At 35.3% G+C, this 21,212-nt stretch overlaps 1 protein-coding gene across 2 annotated transcripts in view; it reads right to left on the bottom strand.

The window, feature by feature from the left end:
- Positions 1 to 162: 162 nt before the first annotated feature.
- Positions 163 to 21,212, bottom strand: part of RAB21 (RAB21, member RAS oncogene family) — a 35,224-nt gene continuing 14,174 nt past the window's right edge. The window contains exons 2-7 of one of the 2 annotated variants that reach the window (XR_012420455.1): positions 19,969 to 20,028; positions 19,121 to 19,231; positions 15,824 to 15,885; positions 7,762 to 7,816; positions 7,192 to 7,280; positions 163 to 4,286 (exon numbers count right to left, since the gene is read on the bottom strand). Coding sequence is in view for 1 of the 2 variants with exons in the window: in XM_005572759.5 (XP_005572816.3) it covers positions 4,144 to 4,286; positions 7,192 to 7,280; positions 7,762 to 7,816; positions 15,824 to 15,887; positions 19,124 to 19,231; positions 19,969 to 20,028 (519 nt within the window). In the remaining variant the exon portion in view is untranslated. Of the gene's footprint in view, positions 4,287 to 7,191; positions 7,281 to 7,761; positions 7,817 to 15,823; positions 15,888 to 19,120; positions 19,232 to 19,968; positions 20,029 to 21,212 lie in introns of both variants that reach the window. The other variant, XM_005572759.5, reaches the window with a different exon arrangement.

Here is a 21,212-nt window from a genome sequence, read left to right as displayed (position 1 = left end):
TTTAAGAAGAAGAGTCCTAACTGGGTATGCTGTGTAACATTAACTCATCACGTTTACTCACGTATCTACTGAAGAGAAAATGTTGCAGTAGAGGGGTTAACACGCAAAAGCAGTTTTCCAGAAAAGCAAAAATGTATAAATCCTAGATAGCACAAGAACTGCTAAAGGTCTATCAAGTGGTATTTATTTAGAAGAGAAGCATTTCTGCTTGAAATTGAAAACTCTCTTAGGAGTATATTTCTAAATTTTTTCCATTACATGACACTATTAAAATATTACAACTAGGAAAATTTTGCTCAAAATTGCAACTGTTTTCTTGAAAAGATAAAGGCCACCAAAGTCAGACATATGTGTAGCACGAATTTTGGTCCAGAACACCAAATAAATTACTCTGTTATAGTTGATTACAGATAACAGAACAGCAACATACTAAAATCAATGCATATGATGAAATCAAGTAGATGCGGTTCAATGAATCCCAGCTTGTAACTATTAAAGCCTAGGTAATGCATTTTGTAATTTAGAGAAGAATACTTAGGGATCTACTCAGTCTTTATACCTTCAGACATTATCGTGAGGCTCCTGCTGGTCACTACTACTATCTATATCCTTTTCCAGAAAATCTCACCATCTTAAATGGTCACAAATTATGTATTCCCTCTTTGTCACACTGAATCTACAGAGAAAACGGAAAACTCTACAATGGCAAACAAGTCAAAAGATAAATTCTAAAAGTTAAAGGCACAGATCAAACTACTTTTAGAGATAATATAAGTGGTAATTATAAGAGTAAACTGTATTATCTGAATATGTAAGGTCAACGATGTAGAATCCTGGTAGCACTTATAACACAGAAAATTGCAAATTATATAATAAAAGAAATAAACAGTATCACAATTCATTTTCAAAATGTTCTTAATATTTGGCATAATGCATAGTTTGCCTTAATTATTAACTCTTTGATAAAAGTAACGTACTTTTCAAAGTGATTTTAAAAACTGTCAGGTTGTAGTTTTTTATTTACTTGACTTCCATTCTACTCCTCCCTATGCTCTTTCCCTATTTTTTAAATTTTATCTTTCATTACTAAAAATCTAAAAGTAAAGTACTACTCTTCTTCCTTTAATGTCAAATATAAAGTACTCCACTAATAACATATGGCTACTATTAAAAAAAAAAGATTTCAATGCAGTAACAGCCATAGCTTTAGGGTATTCTCAGGCAACACCCCAGACAAAACAAATTTGAACATTTATATTTCATACAATAACATAATGCTTTTTTCTTTTCATATTACTGCTTACCCCAAAAGCACGGCAATATACATTTTTAAAAACAATCTTCCCCTGTAATTACAATGAAAAACAAGAAGCAGAATACTCATCATCATTACAGAAACAATGACTGTATACTTTTAACATTATATTCAGGTATTTTTAATCACTATCTTAAACCAATTTTTAATTATATAATTTAACTGTATATGCTTACCAGTTGAAAAAATACTGGCTCAACCTACCTACTGCTTTTAATGCACAATGTGGTAACCTGTATCTTCCTCCTAATAGGACAAGTATCAGAAAAAGAATGCAAAAAGTACATTGGAGAAATGAAGAAAGTATCAGAAAAATTTCCTCAGCCTTGGTTTATCATCTGTCTTTCCTTTGTATATACATTGAAGTTGACTGGACCTCTTTCACTACTCAGTTCCTACCCAAAAGACCTTTCAGGTTTTAAAGTGACAGCAGCCATATCACGTTGTCTATTGTTGCCGTTGAATTAGCCTGAATTACGGGCCCCCACTAAAAAGGATAAAAAAATGCAGGAAGTTAAGAAAGATAACACAGAAACCAAAGGAGAGAAAAGAAAAAAATATATATGGAGAATAGTTATAACCCACCAATAATTATCTGGCAGTTCTGGAGCAGAGGTTCCTATCTAGCTGTTTCATTAAAGTACGATGAAAAGCCGAAGCATAGCTCATCAATTATCAGGCTTTAGAACGTTTTTAAAATAAAGCTCAATTTCATCTCTAACTAGTTTTTGTGTCTTTTAGAGATGGAGGTCTCAGTGTTACCTAGGCTAGATTTGAAATCCTGGGCTCAAGTGACTCTCCTGCCTCACTCTCCCAAGTAGCTGGCCCTACAAGTGCATGCCTCTGCGCCCAGCAACTCTAGTTTTTAAAACGTATTTCACTGCAATGAGAAAAGCTTATTTCCCATCTACATCTACAACAGTAAGAATGGAAAAGCTTTCTTCACTCTGTCTGAAAGAGCCAGGAGGGCAAAAACAAGTGATACTCATGATTCTTGCTGCCTTCCCCCACCCCTACATAAAAACTAACTTCACAGGAAACCAAGAGTACAATTACTCCATAAAAGAAGACAATTTTAGCTTATCTCCGACTCTTCCCACCCCAACTTCCTCAAAAACACATAACAGAAAAGTCTGTGTTGAGTTTAGCAAGGACAATAATTAAAGAAGGTAAAGTGAAGGCTCACAGAAAGCCTTCTAGTTTAAGTTAAAATTCTAACATCATAACATCAGGGTGTCAATTCATTCAACTTTTAACCCATTTGGGAAGGCTTAAGTTATTAACTTAAAAATATGGCAGTATTTCTTTTGTAACTATAATCTCTTTATAGCCTCCTAATTGCTCATGTTAACAGCTTTATTACATACTACTGCTTCTTATAAGAAGTAAATCCAGGGGCCATTCCATTTGATCTTAGACATAATATTTACTAGTTTTCCAAGCATGACAGAAATGAAAAAATATATATATTAGAACAAGAACAATTTATGTTAATTTCTACAATCTGTGTTCCTTCTGTGAGCAGTGCCTGATTCTACTAAAATTAACACATTTCAGTCTTATGCTTAAGAAAAAAAATCTAATGAGGGACTAATTTATAAAGTATACACAAATATAATTCTTGAATAAATCTTTCCAGTGTTCACTATAACTGCATTACATGTAATGTTTCCATCCACAGAAACTCAGGAGAGTTCTTATAAAATGAAACAGAACATTCTGTGTTCATCTCTGGCAAGCAATGAACAAATAGAACTTGCTCACAAAGGATCTAAAAGTGCTGCCTCAGGCATGCTGTATGAATGAGTCTTGGTAACTGGCTACTATCTGGGTACTTCCTCTGCTCATACCACTTAACCCATGTCTTATAAAGCCTATGAGAAAACTAAAGCTTTTGCAAAAGTGAAATTCAACATGAGCCACCCAAATTCTTCTAAGGTAACCATTCTAAAGCAAAATCAGCAGAAGTCATCTCTTCTATAATAACAAAGAAACCAAAAGGCAAATGCTACTGCTCAATCATCAGATGAACTCACAGAGGCAAAAATAAGTGACAACAGCAATAATTCAAGTAAAGTATGTATGAAAATTTAAACACGCCATGTTCAAGTTAAGACAGAAGTGAAGGGGAGTTATGATCTTTATATTAGTCAAAAAAGCTTAGGCATAATCACCAAATGTTAATTCACTTTACAGTCATCAATGAGACTATTGTATATATTTTTGCACCTTGCGCTTGTAAAAGCAGATAAAATATTTAATATGTAATTTACAATGTATTTTACCAGCTCAGCATACAGGATGTATACAGATTATATCAAAGTAGTAGACAGTTATGGGCCTGTGCAAACCCTGCAAAAATAGTACTTCAGATATCTGCTAATTAAAAACAAAAACAGAAACAAAAACAGTTTGCTGTTTAGAAGTGATACAATTCAAACTACCACAAAATACAAAGGGCTGCAAAAATGTAACCATTCCAACAACATATATAAGTTATTAAATAAAGATTTGATTTGAAAGAATATAAATGAAGCCTTTAAGTAGGTCTTTTCTACATGCATATTATTCCTCATTAAAGAAAAAAAAATGTAAAAAGGCCATTGGTAATTGCTTTGTTAACATTTGTAGAAAATGCCAATTCTCTGGTCACAAACTCCACTAAGTTTAGCACTTAAGGTCTCTGCAGTGTTATAAACGTAATTTAAAATACTGTTAATTCTATAATTCCATTGGTAAAATAATGTGACTTGGAATATGGCAGTCTTCATGTTGAGGGAAATGATCCACAGTTTTATTCTGTCTTTTAATTTCTTAGGCGTACACAGTTATCCAGAAGAACAGCACCCTCCACCACTGGTCTGGGCTTGAGGTTCATCATCAATAATCTGTACACCTCGCCTTGCAGTTCCCGGCTGACTAGAGCCATTACCTTTTGCTCTCTCATCCACTTGTGCTGTTTCTATCATCCCTAAGAGAGAGAGAAAGCAAACATTATTAGGATCACAATCTTTGTGTTTTCTCTTTCTAAAATTTCAGTGTAACACTATGATAGCTATTTCTGACTTTCAACCAACAAAGAAACTAAATATAATGAACATTGTGTCAGTTCGCTAAAATAGCTTCACCTGCATGTTTTAAAAAACTAGTATCAAGTAGTAAGCTTATTTAACCAATGGTATAATGGCCACAGTGACATCAATAAAGAAAAATTTTTTTTTGCTCTGAACAAATGTCTGTGTACAAGTACAATCCTTAAGATTTTCCAAACTTACTTAGAAATATGTCAAAGAAGTTCAAATTATTCCAAGTAATATTTAGGGTGCAGGATTTATTCTTCGACTAGAAATGTAATACTTTTAAGTAAATGATTTTTTTAATTTTAGTTTTGAGAGACAGGGTCTCACTTTGATACCCAGGCTGGATGTGCAGTGGTGTGATCATCACTCATTCATTGCAGCCCCTAACTCCTGGGCTCAATTGATCCTCCTGCCTCAGTCTGCTGAGTAGCTGGAATTACAGGTATGCACCACCATGCCTGGCTGATTTTTTTTTTTTTTTTTGCTAAAGATGAGGGTCTCACTATGTTGCCCAGGCTGGTCTCAAACTCCTGGGCTCAAACGATCCTATGGCCTTGGCCTCACAAAGCACTGGGCTTATAGGTGCAAGCCACTGTCCCTGACCAGATATTTGAAGAATAATGGAGTTTAAGATGAGGGAACTTCAAAGAACACAGCTGAAAGACTCACACTATCTGATTTCAAGAACTAGTGTAAAGCTACACTAATCAAAACAGTGAGACTATGATAGAAGAAATAGAGAGATCAGTGGAACAAAAAAACACAGTCCAGAAACAGACCCCCGTAGATATGGTCTCTTGATTTTTGACATGGTTGCCAAGGTTATTCAATGAAGAAAGAATAATATTTTCAAGAAATAGTACTATTAATAGAACTGGACATCTATTGTAAAAATAAATAAATAAATAAATAAACCTTAACCCATACCTTAACCACCTTATGCAAAAAACAACGAAAAATGAGTTATACGCTTAAATGTAAAACATGAAACCAAATTTCCAGAAGAAAACACAGGAGAAAAATCTTCATAGGAGAAAATTTTTGTGACTTTGGTTTACATAAAGAGTTCTCATGTAAGACACAAAACATGAATCATGAAAGAATAGATAAACTGGACCTCACTGAAACTTAAAACTGCTCTTTAAGAGACATAGGTAAAAAAAATGGAATACATGATGCAGACTGGGAGAAAATATTTCAAAACATGTATTTGACAAAATGAAGGAAGAAAAGAGGGTGTCCTTAAAATAGAAAAGGGCTCTTAGAGACTGCTCTTGATTAATGGTTTACAAGTTGAGGTATGTGGGACAATCCAACAAGATGAAATAAGAAAACATTACAAATTCTATATCTACTTATTTTTAACTTTTCAAAATTTCTATTTTTTAGTTACATTTTAAAATGTACATATTAGTACTTGTACATGTTATAAAATTTCTAAATAAACATGTGGAGCATGCCAAAATTGTTTTGAAGATGTGACATTTATAACATTTGTAAGCCACTGACTTAGTACATTGCTATTTAAAAGCATTACAGGACGGAAGGACGGAAGGACGGAAGGACGGAAGGACGGACGGACGGACGGAAGGAAGGAAGGAAGGAAGGAAGGAAGGAAGGAAGGAAGGAAGGAAGGAAAGGAAGGAGGTTATCCTGAGGACTAGCATCACCACCACTTGGGTGCTGGTAGAAATGAGGACCTCAATCAATCCCACAACTACTAAATCAAAATATGCATTTAATAAGACCCCCAAGTTGTTATGTACAGCATTGGTTCTTATATTTTACTGTGCATTGGAATCATATGAAGCGTTTGTTAAAACACAGATTCTGGGCGCCATCCCTAGAAATTCTGATTTGGTAGGCTTGGAGAGCCCAAGAATTTGCATTTCTGACATATTCTCAAGTGATATTGATGCTGCTGATCACGGGACATCACTTAGATAATCACTATTCTAGAAGAATTATGAATGACTTGAGGGTTTTATAAAACGAATTTATTCCAAAATGTGTGTGTGTGTGTGTGTGTGTGTACACGATTTCATCAAATTCTTAGAAGAGTCTAAAGTCCATAAACTCAGATATGCATTTTATTGGTAATATGAGAAATGACTTTCAGAGTATATATAAATTTATTTTCCTTTTTCTTTAAAACTATACACTTTTTAATATGGAAAATTTCAAACATAAAGTAGAAAATACAGCATAATGAAAATCCATCACCCAATTTCATCCATAACCCTAAGCATCCCTACCATTATTTTGAATCAAATCTCAGACCCATAATTTTATTCCTAAATTATTTTAATGTGTCTTCAAAAGACAAGAACTCCTTTTATAAAGCATAACCACAATACCATAATCACACCTAAAAAATTAATAGTATCTTAATATAATCAAATATCTTGTTTCACAAACACTCTTTTTCATTAGTTTGACAAATCGGTGTTCAAATAAGGTCCATTCATTACAGCAGGTCATTACAGGTCTTAAATTTGTTTTAATACGTAAATTCCCCTTCCACTTTTAACACTTATGCATGTAATATTATAATACACATTTAGCCCATATCATACATATGATTTCATAACCATTAATTACTGCTTGAAACAGAACTAAAGTAGGTATTTAACCATTAAAAAAAAAGTTACAGCACTTTAGAAATATTACCAATAGTCAATAGTTTAAAAAGAACCAATTCTTTGAAAAGTAACACTGGTGTAAAATAGATTATTATTTTTTAAAAAGTAAAAACCAAAAACCATTTCTAAACAAACCAAATCTGCATATACCTACTTTTACAAAGGTCAAGAAAGAGTTCCTCAATTCCTTTGTTCTGTTTGGCTGAAGTATGATAATGTTTTGCTCCCACAGACTCTGCATACCTTAAAAAAAAGTAACATCAGTGACTGATGTAAAATATTACTCATGATTTTGTCTTAACTGCTTTTTTATAGTAACAGTTTTAGTGACATATTAATTTATTCAAGTTTAGTGAAATTAAGTTTATATAGCTGTTTTAACTTCTCTATACATTAAATCAAATTTTAAATAATACAAATATAATAAGCCTTGAAATTTTTATAGATTAATTTGGGACTCAAATACTTTAAAAGTTTTTGTGGCTTACTGCCTATTTGATCATGATAGTTTTGTTTTATATCACTCGTAGTTTTTACTGAAGTCAAAAAGGGAAGGGCTTTATTGCCACAAGCCCAGAAACTACCATGTAAACATGCTTCACTGAATCCAATACCTCAATCTATGTTAAGAGATTTGAGTAATACCCAAATGGTAAAGCAAAATGTATAAAGAGGAAGACTTCTACTAGGGAGTGATGGGGAATGGGAGGGTCACAGTACTTACGACTCTGCTTCTTGAATGGAAACATGTCTTTCCTTTTCCAAGTCTATTTTATTACCTATTTTGAAAAAAGTAAATATTTATCTTTATACTGATTTATTTTCGTAACAAAATTAAGCCAATTCTAAATACAAAATTGCCATTTTAATTACCGGCAAAAACAATGCAAATCCCCACCAGACTTCTAAATGTCTTGAAATTATAAAGTTAAGCCTTGTGATCTGAGGGCTGATCATGCCTCATCCTCCTTCAAATGACTCAATTCATACCTTTCCTGAATCTGCAGCCTCTGACAAAGAAAACAACTTTTCCAAAGAGATGGGCACTCTTTATTTATTTTGGGGGATACCAGAAACCTAGGGATAAACCTATGACTCTTAGCCAAGTGTAAATGATCGAAAGTAAGAGCAAAATTTTCTACAGTTCCCGTTAACTTAAAGCCAGTCAACAATCAAGTATGGCTATCTTAGTGTTTACTAAAATATATTAAGCTAGTTTCTTGGATCCTACGAGTATTCAAGTTTCCCGGATGATATAAGCCAGTTAAAGTAAAAATTAAAGTGTACAGATTTTTAAGTACTCCACAATCGTAAGGGGAAAAACTGCATTCTCTGTTTAAGAAACAATTTTAGTGAGTTATTAAAACTTAATATATGTGTATCATGCAGATTTAAATTATAAGGTTAGCTCTCCTTAAACAATGGAACCAAGCTGAGATTATACTTTTTAAAAAAGCCACCAGAACAAAAATGAAGAAACTGCAAAATACTGATTCCTTGAACTTAAGATGACTTGACTGGACACACAGAGTGCTAAAGGTAATAAAAACAGTAGATAACGATAAGGAAAAATACCTTATGGAAGGACACTTCAAACAAACATTTTTATTCTTCTATTATGGCTTTTAGGGATAAGAGAAATCTTATAAATAAAGTTACTTTTTTTCTTGGAACCATATAGATTCTAGGAGACAATTTCAGATAAATTTCAGATAAGGCATTGAAATAAGCACCCAATAAAAGATAAAATGTTTAGCACTGAGGTGGACAAGTCCAAAGGTTCAAATAATCTGATAACCTAGTTGCTGGCAACTGCTAGAAACTATCTGCCACCATAGCCTAAGAATCAGAGAGAGGGAAGTAGACAATACTAAAGTTCAGTGGATATCAACAAATTCAGTAACAAACTCTTCCTTCTTTGAAGAGCTATCTACCATAGCAAGAAGTTTCATATTAGTTCTAACTTCCTACATTATATTTGTCATTGGAAATTTTAATTATCTAAAATATGACAAAGTCTGACAGTAACCAGAGGAAAAACTGTCGTGTTATTCTGTAAAGAATGCAAAAAGCACCACCTGGTGGCCAGTGGTTCCAACAAAGAGGAACAAGATTCTGCCTCATAAAGGTAAAATAAGATAGTCTCCTACTAAAGGTAGCAGTATTAATTTTGCTTCAATTATGTAAAACCCTATGAAATTTTTTTTCCAGGTACTTAATGCCTCATTTTCCAAATTCCACCAATCTCATCGATACCTATAAAAAGAGTGAAGACAGGAAAAGTAGGCAATCACCTTACTGCCTCAAATGAACATTAGGAGAAATTATTCAGACACTGCTTTATTATTTAATAATATTTTAAATGACTAATTTTAATAAATCAGGCCATTAATAAATAGCTATCTATCTTAATAACCTATTATTTTAAACTTAAAACATTTTAAATCTAAACAACTACTATTTCTTTGAATAATCAGCATTCACAATGGATTGATAACACAGAATACACTGCAGAAACCTGACTGACTAGTGACTGACCTCTTTCCAAAGCTCAAAAACCTTTTTAGTTTCTATATTTTTTCAAAAGCAAGATAGCTAAGGATTAAGGCTTTGAGACTCATATCTGCTTCAATACTACTGTGCAGCTACATACGGAACTTTCTGATAGGCTTAAAACATCTGAAAACAAGGACAACAACCAAAGTAAGCACCTACTTAAAGGTATAGTACTATAAAGAATTTAAAAAATAAACAAATAGGGTGAGACTATTGGAAAGGGAGGGAAAAAGCTACCCTCTAAGTTAAGCAGATCTTCCTTAAAAATACATATTTGAATTAAGAATATAGAAGGGATATGCCCAATGCTAAAGGCAAAGGGCCTAACAATGATATAGAACTAGAATCACATCATGCTTAGACTGGATGGTTGTGGGGCACAGTGGAAAAAAGCTTTCAAAAAGCTTTTAAATGTAATAAAACTTAGTTTTTAAGTCCTTGCTTACTCCATAACTGTAATTTTTTTTGTTTTACTTTTTCTTGAGACAGGGTCTTGCTCTGTCACTTAGGCTGGAATGCAGCGGCATGAACACAGCTCTCTGCAGCCTCCACCTCCCAGGCTCAAAGCAATCCTCCTGCCTCAGCCCCCCGAGTAGCTGTGACTACAGGCACATGCCACCACACCTGGCTAATTTTTGTATTTTTTTGCAGAGATGGGGTTTTGCCATGTTGTCCAGGCTGGTCTCAAACTCCTGGACTCAAGCAATCTGCCCACCTTGGCCTCCCAAAATGCTGGGATTAAAGGCGAGAGTCAACACGCCTGGCCATAATTGTAATATTTTGGACAAATTAGTTAACCTCTGTTAGTCTCACTCTGTGCATGTGTGGCTAACAAACCTTGCAGGGTTGATGTGAAAATAAGATAAATGTAAAAGGCCTAGCATATACTATATGCTCAATAAAGAACAGTTATTAATATTAATGACATTCATCACAGTGAATGATCAAATGGAAAGTCAATATTGTTATGAGAGAATTAAAGTCCATGATAGGTAACACAAACTTACTCCTGACCTCAAATGATCCGCCTGCCTCAGCCTCCCAAAGTGCTGGGATTACAGGGGTGAGCCACCGTGCCTTGGAGGTAACACACTCTACCATCATCCGACTGGCTTCATCTAGCTAACTTAGTTTATACAACACTTGGTCTAGGAAATTTTCCCTTATCTCCCCCTTGCACCTCAAATCTAGTTGGTTTGCTTTTATGCTCTCATAGTACTCCATTCTGCATTTCCCTTCCATAGCATTTATTACAATATATAAGTAGCTTGTTTTCCTCTCTTTTTCTACACAAGAAACTCTGGGAGGACAAGAACCATATCTATTTTGTTTACTTATTCACTACACTATTCCCAAATCCTGGTACATAGTAAGCAATGAAGTGTTTATTAAGGATATGGGCTTGAAGTGGCAGGCAGATCTGAGTTAAAATCCCAGGGCTACTTCTAACAAGCTATGTGACTTTGGGAAGTTTCAAGCTCTCTAAGCACATTTTTTCATCTGTAAAATGAAATGGTCTTCCTGCAGCATTGTCAGGAGGCTTAAATGAAATAAAAAATGTGTAGTTCTTAAAACAGTGCCTGGCACTCAATGAATGGTGACTATGATTAATAATAAATACTTGTTCAAGAAACATACAAATGTTAAGGACAGACTAGATGCAGAATACTATCAACCACAGCCAAGGGTGCCTATCAATGGATTAATGACAACCTAGAGGAAAAAGTCGCTGCTACTGAAACATGTGGTTCTCTATTACTGGTTAGCACATGGAGTTCAGTGGCTTAGATAAGGAACTAGGAGGTTAAGTATTTAATTTACACAGGAAAATGCTAGTAGACTATATATCAAACATAAAGTTTCAAAAACATGACAAACTGAAATTTCCACTTAGCTTTAAATTGTTACATGAGAACAAGCTGGGAAAAATCGGACTGAAGAGCAATACTTACAAAAAAGGACTTGAGATTTTGGATAACTATCATCTATGTAAGAGCAACTAGTTGACATGTCTGCTAAAAAGTTTAAGCAATCTCAGGCAATCCTGATAGAAGGCCAGTGTGAGGAGAGAGACAGGGCCTATAAGTACATACTAGCTCAACAACATTTGGATTCTATTGTTGATTTCCAAGTGTGGGTGACATACTCATACAGTAAAAATAAACCTAGGAGAGAAAATGATCAGGATGATCAGAATGTCTAGAAGGTAGGCCACATAAAAAAACCACTGATCTAGAGAATTTAAGACTTAAAGTGAGTTGTTTAAGTAGTCTTCAAATGCCTGAAGGGTTATCTTATGTAAACAGAATAAATTCTTGTCAAATGTCTACCGCTATGCCAAGTATTTTTCAAATCATTATATAATCTTCATCATAACCCTGAGAAGTAGTATTATTTCAAAATTACTAATAAAACAGAAGAGAATAAACACCGAACGACTACAACAGAGAATAAAAATCAAGAAGTGGGAAAAACAATGCAAATGTCCATCAATAGCAAAACGGATAAACTGTGGAGTATTCATAAAGTATCAGACAGCAATCAGAATAAAATGAACTACAACTATATACAACATAGAGGAATCGTAGGAACACAAAGTAAAGTCAAAAAAGCCAGACACAAGAAGAGTTAATATTATATGACTTCATTTATATAAAATTCAAAACAAAACTAATTCATGCAGTAAAAAGGACAGTGACAGGGGGTGGGGAATGGCAAGGGGAAAACAACTGTGAGTGTTGGGATGAAAAAGTAACACAACTCAGGGTCCTTACGTACTGCTTACACTGTGCGATTTTCATTTTGTGAAAATTATGTTATTGAAGATTTGTACACTTTTCTGTACATAACGATGAAAAATTCACTTAAAAAATCAGTTCAAAGTGAAGGATACAGGGAGTATGATTTTAGCTAAATGTGAAGACAAATTCGTTTCTTGCACTTGTCAGAAAAAATAAGTTGTTCTCCAACACCTGCGTGTATGTACACTAAATCAGAATTAACAGCACACAGTGCCTGGTACAAAGAAGCCACTCAAAAATACTTACAGAAGGAAGAAAAGTGGGGTGAAAACAGGGAATTAATTCTTAGTCCCATCCACAGAAATTTTGATTTAGTGTATCTATAATGAGGTCCAAAAACTTTTTTTTTTTTTTAATTCTCTAAATTATCCTAATAAGTTTGGGAAAAGTGGTAAATAAGCTCAGAATTCTTTTTTTTTTTTTTTTTAACGGGAGACTGGAGTTTTATTATTACGCAAATCAGTCTCTGAGCTCTCAGAATTCTCCCAACTCTGAATTCCAAATAAAATTCCATGTCATACTTGTCAACAGAAGAAAAGTGAGAGCTTTCTATACTTCACACTAATAATAAATATTCTATAATATTAGATGGAGTATTTGACTCTACTGGAGGCAGTAGGCTACCAGATCCAATAGTCCTAAAACTTCTTATAATATGAACATTAAAAATATACACTTTATATATAAACATTTTTAAAGAAACCAGTTCACTATCTGGCAACCACTCTCTCTGATGCTCCAGTGAAAGTATCTTCCTTGAGGTTCAATTTAATGTTATGCCTTCAACTTTTAGAGTGGCAACATAAAAGGTACTTCATTGAACATTAAAACAAACACACACACACACTTTAAACTATTCATGAGCTTATTTAACTTAGATGATTTTTTTTAATGTTACTTTGTGACCCTGGTCAAGTAACAAGCTCTTGGAGTTTCCTTGACTTTATGTATATGTTAGTAATTTCTATCTTCAGAAAGATGATCAGAATCCCAAAATATTAAATCTTCAGTCATTCATCTACTGTGGCCACTTCCACTCCTAGTAAGTCCATATACCATACAAAGTTACACAAAACTCAGTAATGATTAGCTGTAGCTTTGGTTCCAAACCTCCAAGTAGCCTACTACTTCAGTGTTCCAGTCTGAAATATTCCTGCCTAGCCTGACATCTAGCATCTAGATCAAAACGCAGGGGAAATCATCTTGCTTTTTTCCCCTAAGACTTGCCCCTGATCTGGGACTATAAAGCTACCAATGTAATGGTGACAGATAAGAAATGTAAACTCAAGTTAAAATTCTTGGCCGGGCGTGGTGGCTCATGCCTGTAATCCTAGCACTTTGGGAGGCTGAGGCGGGTGGATTATGAGGTCAGGAGTTTGAGAACAGCCTGGCCAATATGGTTGAAACCCCATCTCTACAAAAAATACAAAAATTAGCTGGGCGTGGTGGTGCGTGCCTGTAGTCCCAGCTGCTCGGGAGGCTGAGGCAGGAGAATCGCTTGAACCCGGGAGACAGAGGTTGCAGTGAGCTGAGATCACGCCACTGCATTCCAGCCTGGGCGACAGAGCGAGACTGTGTCTCAAGAAAAAAAAAAAATTCTTAAGGCTAAAAGCAGAATTTCCCCACACTGACCGTTCCATTCTTTCATTTCCCCAGATACTACCTTTGTCTTCCACTGAAATGATCCTACCCTGGCTTCTCCCATATTGTTTTTAGTATTATCAGGTATGTAGAAAAAAGAGAGAAAACAGCATGAGGCTATACATCATAAGGTTTAGTAACCTAAGAGTCAGAATGACTTCATTTCAAATTCTATCTCTGACAGCTACCTGACACTGGGCAAGTTATTATCTCCAGGACTCAGCTTCCTCTATAAAACCCTCATAGGATTATGAGGATTACATGAGATAATGTCTGTGAGTACACAGCACAGTGTCTAGTACACTTTTATTGTTCAATAATTGTGATATCATAGAAATAACAATCTAAAGAAAAAGAGAACCAAAGAGAAATTCCAGAAGTCCAAAAGTGAGTTGTAGAGTTCCTTTATTCCCATTAGGAATATTCCTCCACCCTGGGATCATGATCTCCTTGTATCCTTGTGGTCAAATTTGACCATTACTCAAAAATGTGTAGTTAAATATACAGAACAAGAACACAGGCCTAAGTCATCTCCTTAATTTTATTATAAAGTAGTTACTAAACTTTTTCTAAGCAAAACCATACAGTGAAAAACAAAAGATCAAACTGAAGCAAGGCTAGGAAACTCAAAGCCCCAAGTGTTTAGTTTTCAATTTGCTCCCCAAGGCATTCCTTAGAGTTTAAATCTCCTGGAAAATCACTTCTAAATCCAAAATTCTTTTTTTTTTTTTTTTTTTTTTTGAGACGGAGTCTCGCTTTGTCGCCCAGGCTGGAGTGCAGTGGTACCAACTCGGCTCACTGCAAACTCCACCTCCTGGGTTCACGCCATTCTCCTGCCTCAGCCTCCGAGTAGCTAGGACTACAGGCACGCACCACCACGCCCGGCTAATATTTTGTATTTTTAGTAGAGATGGGGTTTCACCGTGTTAGCCAGGATGGTCTCGATCTCCTGACCTTGTGATCTGCCCGCCTTGGCCTCCCAAAGTGCTGAGATTACAGGCGTGAGCCACCGCGCCAGGCCTTTTTTTTTTTTTTTTTTTTTTTAAAGACAGAGAGTCTCACTCTGTCACCCAAGCTGGAGTGCAATGGCGTGATCTTGGCTCACTGCAACCTCCACCTCCTGGGTTCAAGCGATTCTCCTGCCTCCGCCTCCCAAGTAGCTGGGACTATAGGTGCCCACTACCACGCCCGGCTAATTTTTGTATTTTTAGTAGAGACGGGATTTCACCATGTTGGCCGGGCTGTTTTCGAACTCCTGACCTCAGATGATCTGCCTGCCTCAGCCTCCCAAAGGGCTGGGATCACAGGCATGAGTCATGAGTCACTGCATCCAGCTTTTTTTTTTTTTTTGTGAGATGGAATCTCACTGTATCACCCAGGCTGGAGTGCAATGGTGTGATCTTGGCTCACTGCACCCTCTGCCTCCTGGATTCAAGCGATTCTCCCACCTCAGCCTCCCAAGTGCTGGGATTACAGGCATGCACCACCATGTCCAGCTATTTTTTTTTTTTTGGTATTTTTATAGAGACAGCGTTTCACCATGTTGACCAGGCCGGTCTTGAACTCCTGACTTCAGGTGATCCAACTACTTTGGCCTCCCAAGGTGCTGGGATTACAGGCATGAGCCACTGCACCAGGCTAAATCCTAAATTATTCTAAAATATTTATATTAATATGTCATTCTTCCTTTCTCATATAACTTTAAAACAAAAATTACTTGTTTATAATGTCTTCAATAAAACATTAAGGAAACAAAGGACTTCTTTAAAAAAAAAGTAAGATGCTTACCAACTATACATAAACAGATTTCATTTCCCAACATTTTCCGTAATTCTTTGACCCAGTTTTTTACCTGTATATACAAAAGAGCACACATTAAAACAAATCCTGTTAGAATTACTACTATCACAACATCCAAAAACTTAACACTGTCAAAATACCTCAGAATTTTAAGAGTCTATATTATTTAGTTATTACCAGAAATGATTCACTGAAGAATCATTTATTGCCAGATAGTATTGCAAACCATATACACATAAACACAACAATGGAAAAATACACAGAAGCAACTCTTACTATAAACTTGCATCAGTCTTCCACAGATCCAAGCAAAGCTATTCACTAGAGAAAAAGCATATCAACTCCAGCTTCTGATAATAGATGCTTTACAATATAGATTACCAGTGTCACTTTGGACTTAGGAATATGTGGGTTTAAAACAGTCTTTTGTACCCTAATTGATTCCTAAATAGAGGGCATAGGAGCTTCAGTGTCACATAATAAAAGACAAAAAATAAATAAATATATAAGCACTAAAAAAATTAAGAGTGCTAAAATAATTTCATCACTTAGTGTATGACAGGGTTTTGCAACCTTGGCAATACTGACATTTTAGTACAGATAATTCTTTGTTGTGAGGCACTGTCCTGTGCAATGTATGATGTTTAGTAACATCCCTGACTTCCTACCACTAGATGCCAAGAGCATCCGCCAGTTGTGACAACCAAAGATGTCTCCAGGCATTGTCATCCCCTGTAGAGAACCAATGATATACAATAACTCCAGTTATGAACTGATTCTCCAGTATGAATGCAGCATAATAGTAGACACAGTTGGCAGTAAACTGGAATTAAGTAGATTACTCTTTTGAACTCATGATTTTAAATGTTGATTATAATAACAGAATAAAAGGCAAACTTGGACACCTGCCTTCATTCTTTGCAATGAAATTTAATATGGATGTAACCAAATCACACTGAACTTATATACCCTCCTGAAAAAATACACGTGTATCTGTAAATTCCAAAAATTACATTAGCTATGTGGTAACCACTTACTGTGCATCTGGTCTTATGGTGTACAAATGTAACACTTCCACATTCCTATTCTCTACAGAATGCAGAGGAACTACCTTTGGCAAACCCAAAATCCTTACAAAAGCAAAGGTAGTTATCATCACATTATCTTTATAGCAGCACTGAATGACAGTTTTCTCAGTATAGCCCTACCTTTTTGTTTCATTCACATATATGTATAAAGTTTTCAAAGCATTTAACTTCTACTCTTTATTGATTTCACATAAGAAAAATTTGACCATATTGGCATAAAATATACATCTTCATCACCTCAAAAGAAACACAGCAGAATCTAATTATGTATTCCTCTCTTCCATGTGCATATAGTATCACAACCTACTAATCTAATCATTTTTTTAAAAAAAAGTTTGTTAGTCATTTCAAATTAGATACCCCTCCACAAGCACTCTATCTATTCTTTACCCCATACATTTTTGGTGAGTTAGAGATGGTCACAAATTCTTTGTCAATCCTCCCATCAAATATGGCAGAGTCAAATTCCCCACCCTCTGAATTTGGGCGGGCTTTGTAACCTGCTTTGACAAGACAATGTGGCAGAAGTAATGCTGTGCCAATCCCAGACTTAAGCCTTAAGAAGGCCTGGTAGCTTCTACATTTAACTCTTGGGATCCAGTTGTCATATAAAAAGCTTAAGGTAGAACACAGAATAATGAGAGAGCACATACAGTACTGGACGATAAGACACCAGATATAGTGAGAGGCCAGATGGAGAACTAGGCCTCCTTGGATATTCCAGCCCCAGCCAAACTCCCAGTTCAGTGCAGCTCTATGACTGACTCCAGTGACATCACAAAGAGCAGTGAACCTGCCTGGTCAACCCACAGAATCATGAGAAATAATAAGTTACTGTTTTAAGTCAAAAATTTTGGGAGTTTTGTTACATAGCAGTAGAGAACTGGTCACTTTTCAACCTAAATGACTCAATCTTTTTTTTTTTTTTTTTTTTGAGATGGCATCTCGCTCTGTCACCCAGGCTGGAGTTCAGTGGCGCAATCTAGGCTCACTGCAATCTCTGCCTCCCCGGTTTAAGCAATTCTCCTGCCTCAGCCTCCCAAGTAGCTAAGATTGTAGGCATGTGCCACCACACCCAGCTAATATTTTTAGTATAGATGGGATTTCACCATGTTGGCTGGGCTGGTCTCAAACTCCTGACCTCAAGTGATCTACCCTCCTTGACCTCCCAAAGTGCTGGGATTACAGTGTGAGCCACTGTGCCTGGCCTCAATCTTCTCTTAATAAATACTTAAACTATGTCTTTTCATGCAAAAAGTCAGGAGGGAGGTAACAAACAGCAGCACCAAAATAACTTTTAAAAATCATTAAATCTACAAGGTACCTATTGTTTCATTTTCTACTTCTTGGGTTAAGGTTTTCCAATATTGTTAATAACCCAAGGGCTAACTTGTATATCTGCTCTATCAGATTTAACTGGGAAAAAAACTAAAGAGAAAAAACAAACAAGTAATTTTACCAAGAACGAGCCTGTAAGTCAAGGCATGACAAGCTTCTTCCTTGGCATTACTCCCTGTGGTTACACATTATTGACATATTCCAAGAACAGCTTTAGGAGGAAAGGTCAAATAAGTAACCCATCTGACTGTGATGAAATAAATTACAGTCAGAGGTAAATTAAATGGTAACTCATTTTTGGTCCCAAACAACTTTAAGAGTCATACATATGTAGTGTGTATTTGAAGGGAAGTAAACTAATGAGATAATTTTAAGACTGTCCTTTTAAAACTTTTATTATATTTGGCAAGGAAAAAGCTTAAATGTGATTTTGCTCCTCCTTTTTTCTCTTCACAGTAAAGGAACTTGTCCAGCCACACCAAGTTTAAGAGCCCAATGCCTATGGAATTAAGGAAATAAGTGTGATTTTTCCATAAGAGGGAGAAACAAAAGCCCCCATATTTTTCTGAAGCTCACCTTCAAGTATTTTCCTTCCTTAATATTTGAGAAAGCCATGTAATAAGCCATTAATTATTCTAACATAAATTAATTCATATGAATTAAATATTTCATTAAACATAGGAGTATACCTCCATGTTGTAGGTGAAAAGAAAAATAAAATGTAAGTTGTCACCAGTTATGCACAAATTATATACTTTATTTTTAAAAACAAAACTAATCACATTAGTGAACAAAAGTATATTAATGGATACTTGAAAAATTACTATTGTCCTTCTAAGACATCTACCCATAAATAGAATACCTTCTGAAAAGAATCTTCATCTGTTATGTCATAAACTAAAATAGCTCCATTTGAATCTCTGTAGTAAATTGGACCCAATGCATGGAATCTCTCTTGACCTGCCGTATCCTAAAGAAGGCAACAAATGCTTATTAGATCAGAAGAAAAATACAAATCTGCAATTGCAACTATGGTGAACTTTTGATTAATTGGAAAATATGGCATAAAGTCACAGACAACCGCAAAACCCTCCTAACAGAAACAAAACAGCAAAACAGGTCACACAAAAAAATTTTAAGTTATGACCAATATGTAATGTTTTAGTGATATACGACAGTTACTTTTTCCCTCCCAACCTTCCTCCTCCTCAGCAACTTCCCCAACCCCATTAAAAAACCAGTTCAGTTGCCAGAGGGCCAAAACAGCCAACACAGTATTATAAGCCAGGAATAGGCTCTGCCCTAAGTTTAAGTTCCCACACTGGGAGAGACAGGGAAACAGCACATGCATCAAGATCACCAGTCAACAAGTACCCTGCTCCATTATCCTCACCCTACTCTCCATAAGTCATTCCCTTGGAAGGCTGGAATATGGAGACACAGGGTGGGGAAAAAAGGCCAGGCAAGCTGTCCACCCACCCTGTCCTCTCTCTGAAGTGGAACCCTTCTGAGTTGACCCTTCTCCAGCTGAAAAGTTGTAACAGCAATATTCAAATATTCAATTATATTCCAGATATAATTCTCAACCAGATTTTAAGATTATTTTTAATTAAAAAAAAAAAAGTTGTGGCTAAGCTCCAATAAACTTAAAAAAAAAAGAAAAAAGGAAGAAGCCTCCATGCATAAGAGTTGAAAAAGCTCACTTACCCATATGGCAAGGTTTACTCTTTTCCCACCAATATTTAACTTCTTTGTTAAGAATGATGCCTAAAAAGAGAAATATACATTAAACAATGTTTCATATAAAATACGGTTCTTTATCCTAACAACTATAGATGAATGAATCATCTCAATGTAAAAGTTATCTGGGAGAAAAAGTAATCACCGAGTTTCAAATTAATGATCGAAATTGTTTCATTAAAGATATTATTTACATTTTTACCTAAAAAAAAAATCATGTTTTCTGAACATAGGTTATTAAAAATACACAGAAAATAAGTACTTTTTTCTTAATACTTTTCCTTATCTAAGTGGAACAAAATTTTCCCTAGAGCATTTAATTTGATGCTACCTTATCTACTCACAGAAATAAAGAGTTTAAGAGATTTCTAAGATAAAATAAATGTTTACTAGTGGTTTACTTAATGTACAAATATCAATATTATTCAAAATGGTTCCACAATTACTTCGTAACTCAATTGTTTAACATATATTCAGTAATTATCCTAAGCATAAAGTCAGAGAAATGAAAGGACATGGTTCTAGCTTTTACACTCTATTAGAGAAACAAAAATAAAGAGAATTACAATTCCATGTGATAACTGCTAAAATGGAGGGTTTGCCAAATACACTGTAAAGATAGTACTGAGAAAGGAAGTGTAACAGTTGTCTGAATGAGTCAAAGAAGGCTTCAGAGAGAAGGTAATGATCTCCCCTTTAGGAGCAGTAGGGGTTTTTTCTGATAGATGAGTGATGCCACTGAAGCCTCAAATACATGACCCCATCCCCCAGGGAACTCCAAGTGGGTATGGTCAATGCCAGAGATGAGACTACATAGATGGACTTTACCTTATAGTCTCAATAAAACTTGTTCTAAGACACCAGACATGTATTTAGACACACACACACACGTCAGGTATACTTTGGAAATGCTATTTATTGATTTTTATACACTAACAATGCACATTAACACATTAGGATGCTGCTAAACAGAAGGCTAGCTGACTGTATTTATACAAGCATTTCCCAAATTCATTTGAACTCTTTTTCCCTGATTTTCTTCTGTATAGCACTGAACCTTTTTTTCCTAGAAAAATACCTAATTCATCCTAAAGAACAACTGTTTGAACACACAGGACTACTGACAATGGAGAATCACTGAATGGTTTCAAGCAATGGGGAAACAGATCTATATTTTAAGAGAATGACCCTGGGATAGGAAGGGAGGTTGG

Source organism: Macaca fascicularis, chromosome 11 (assembly GCF_037993035.2).
Source record: "Macaca fascicularis isolate 582-1 chromosome 11, T2T-MFA8v1.1".
Lineage (NCBI taxonomy): Eukaryota > Metazoa > Chordata > Mammalia > Primates > Cercopithecidae > Macaca > Macaca fascicularis.
Note: the sequence above shows the minus strand (reverse complement) of the source record. Positions and strands in the feature narration are given on the sequence as shown.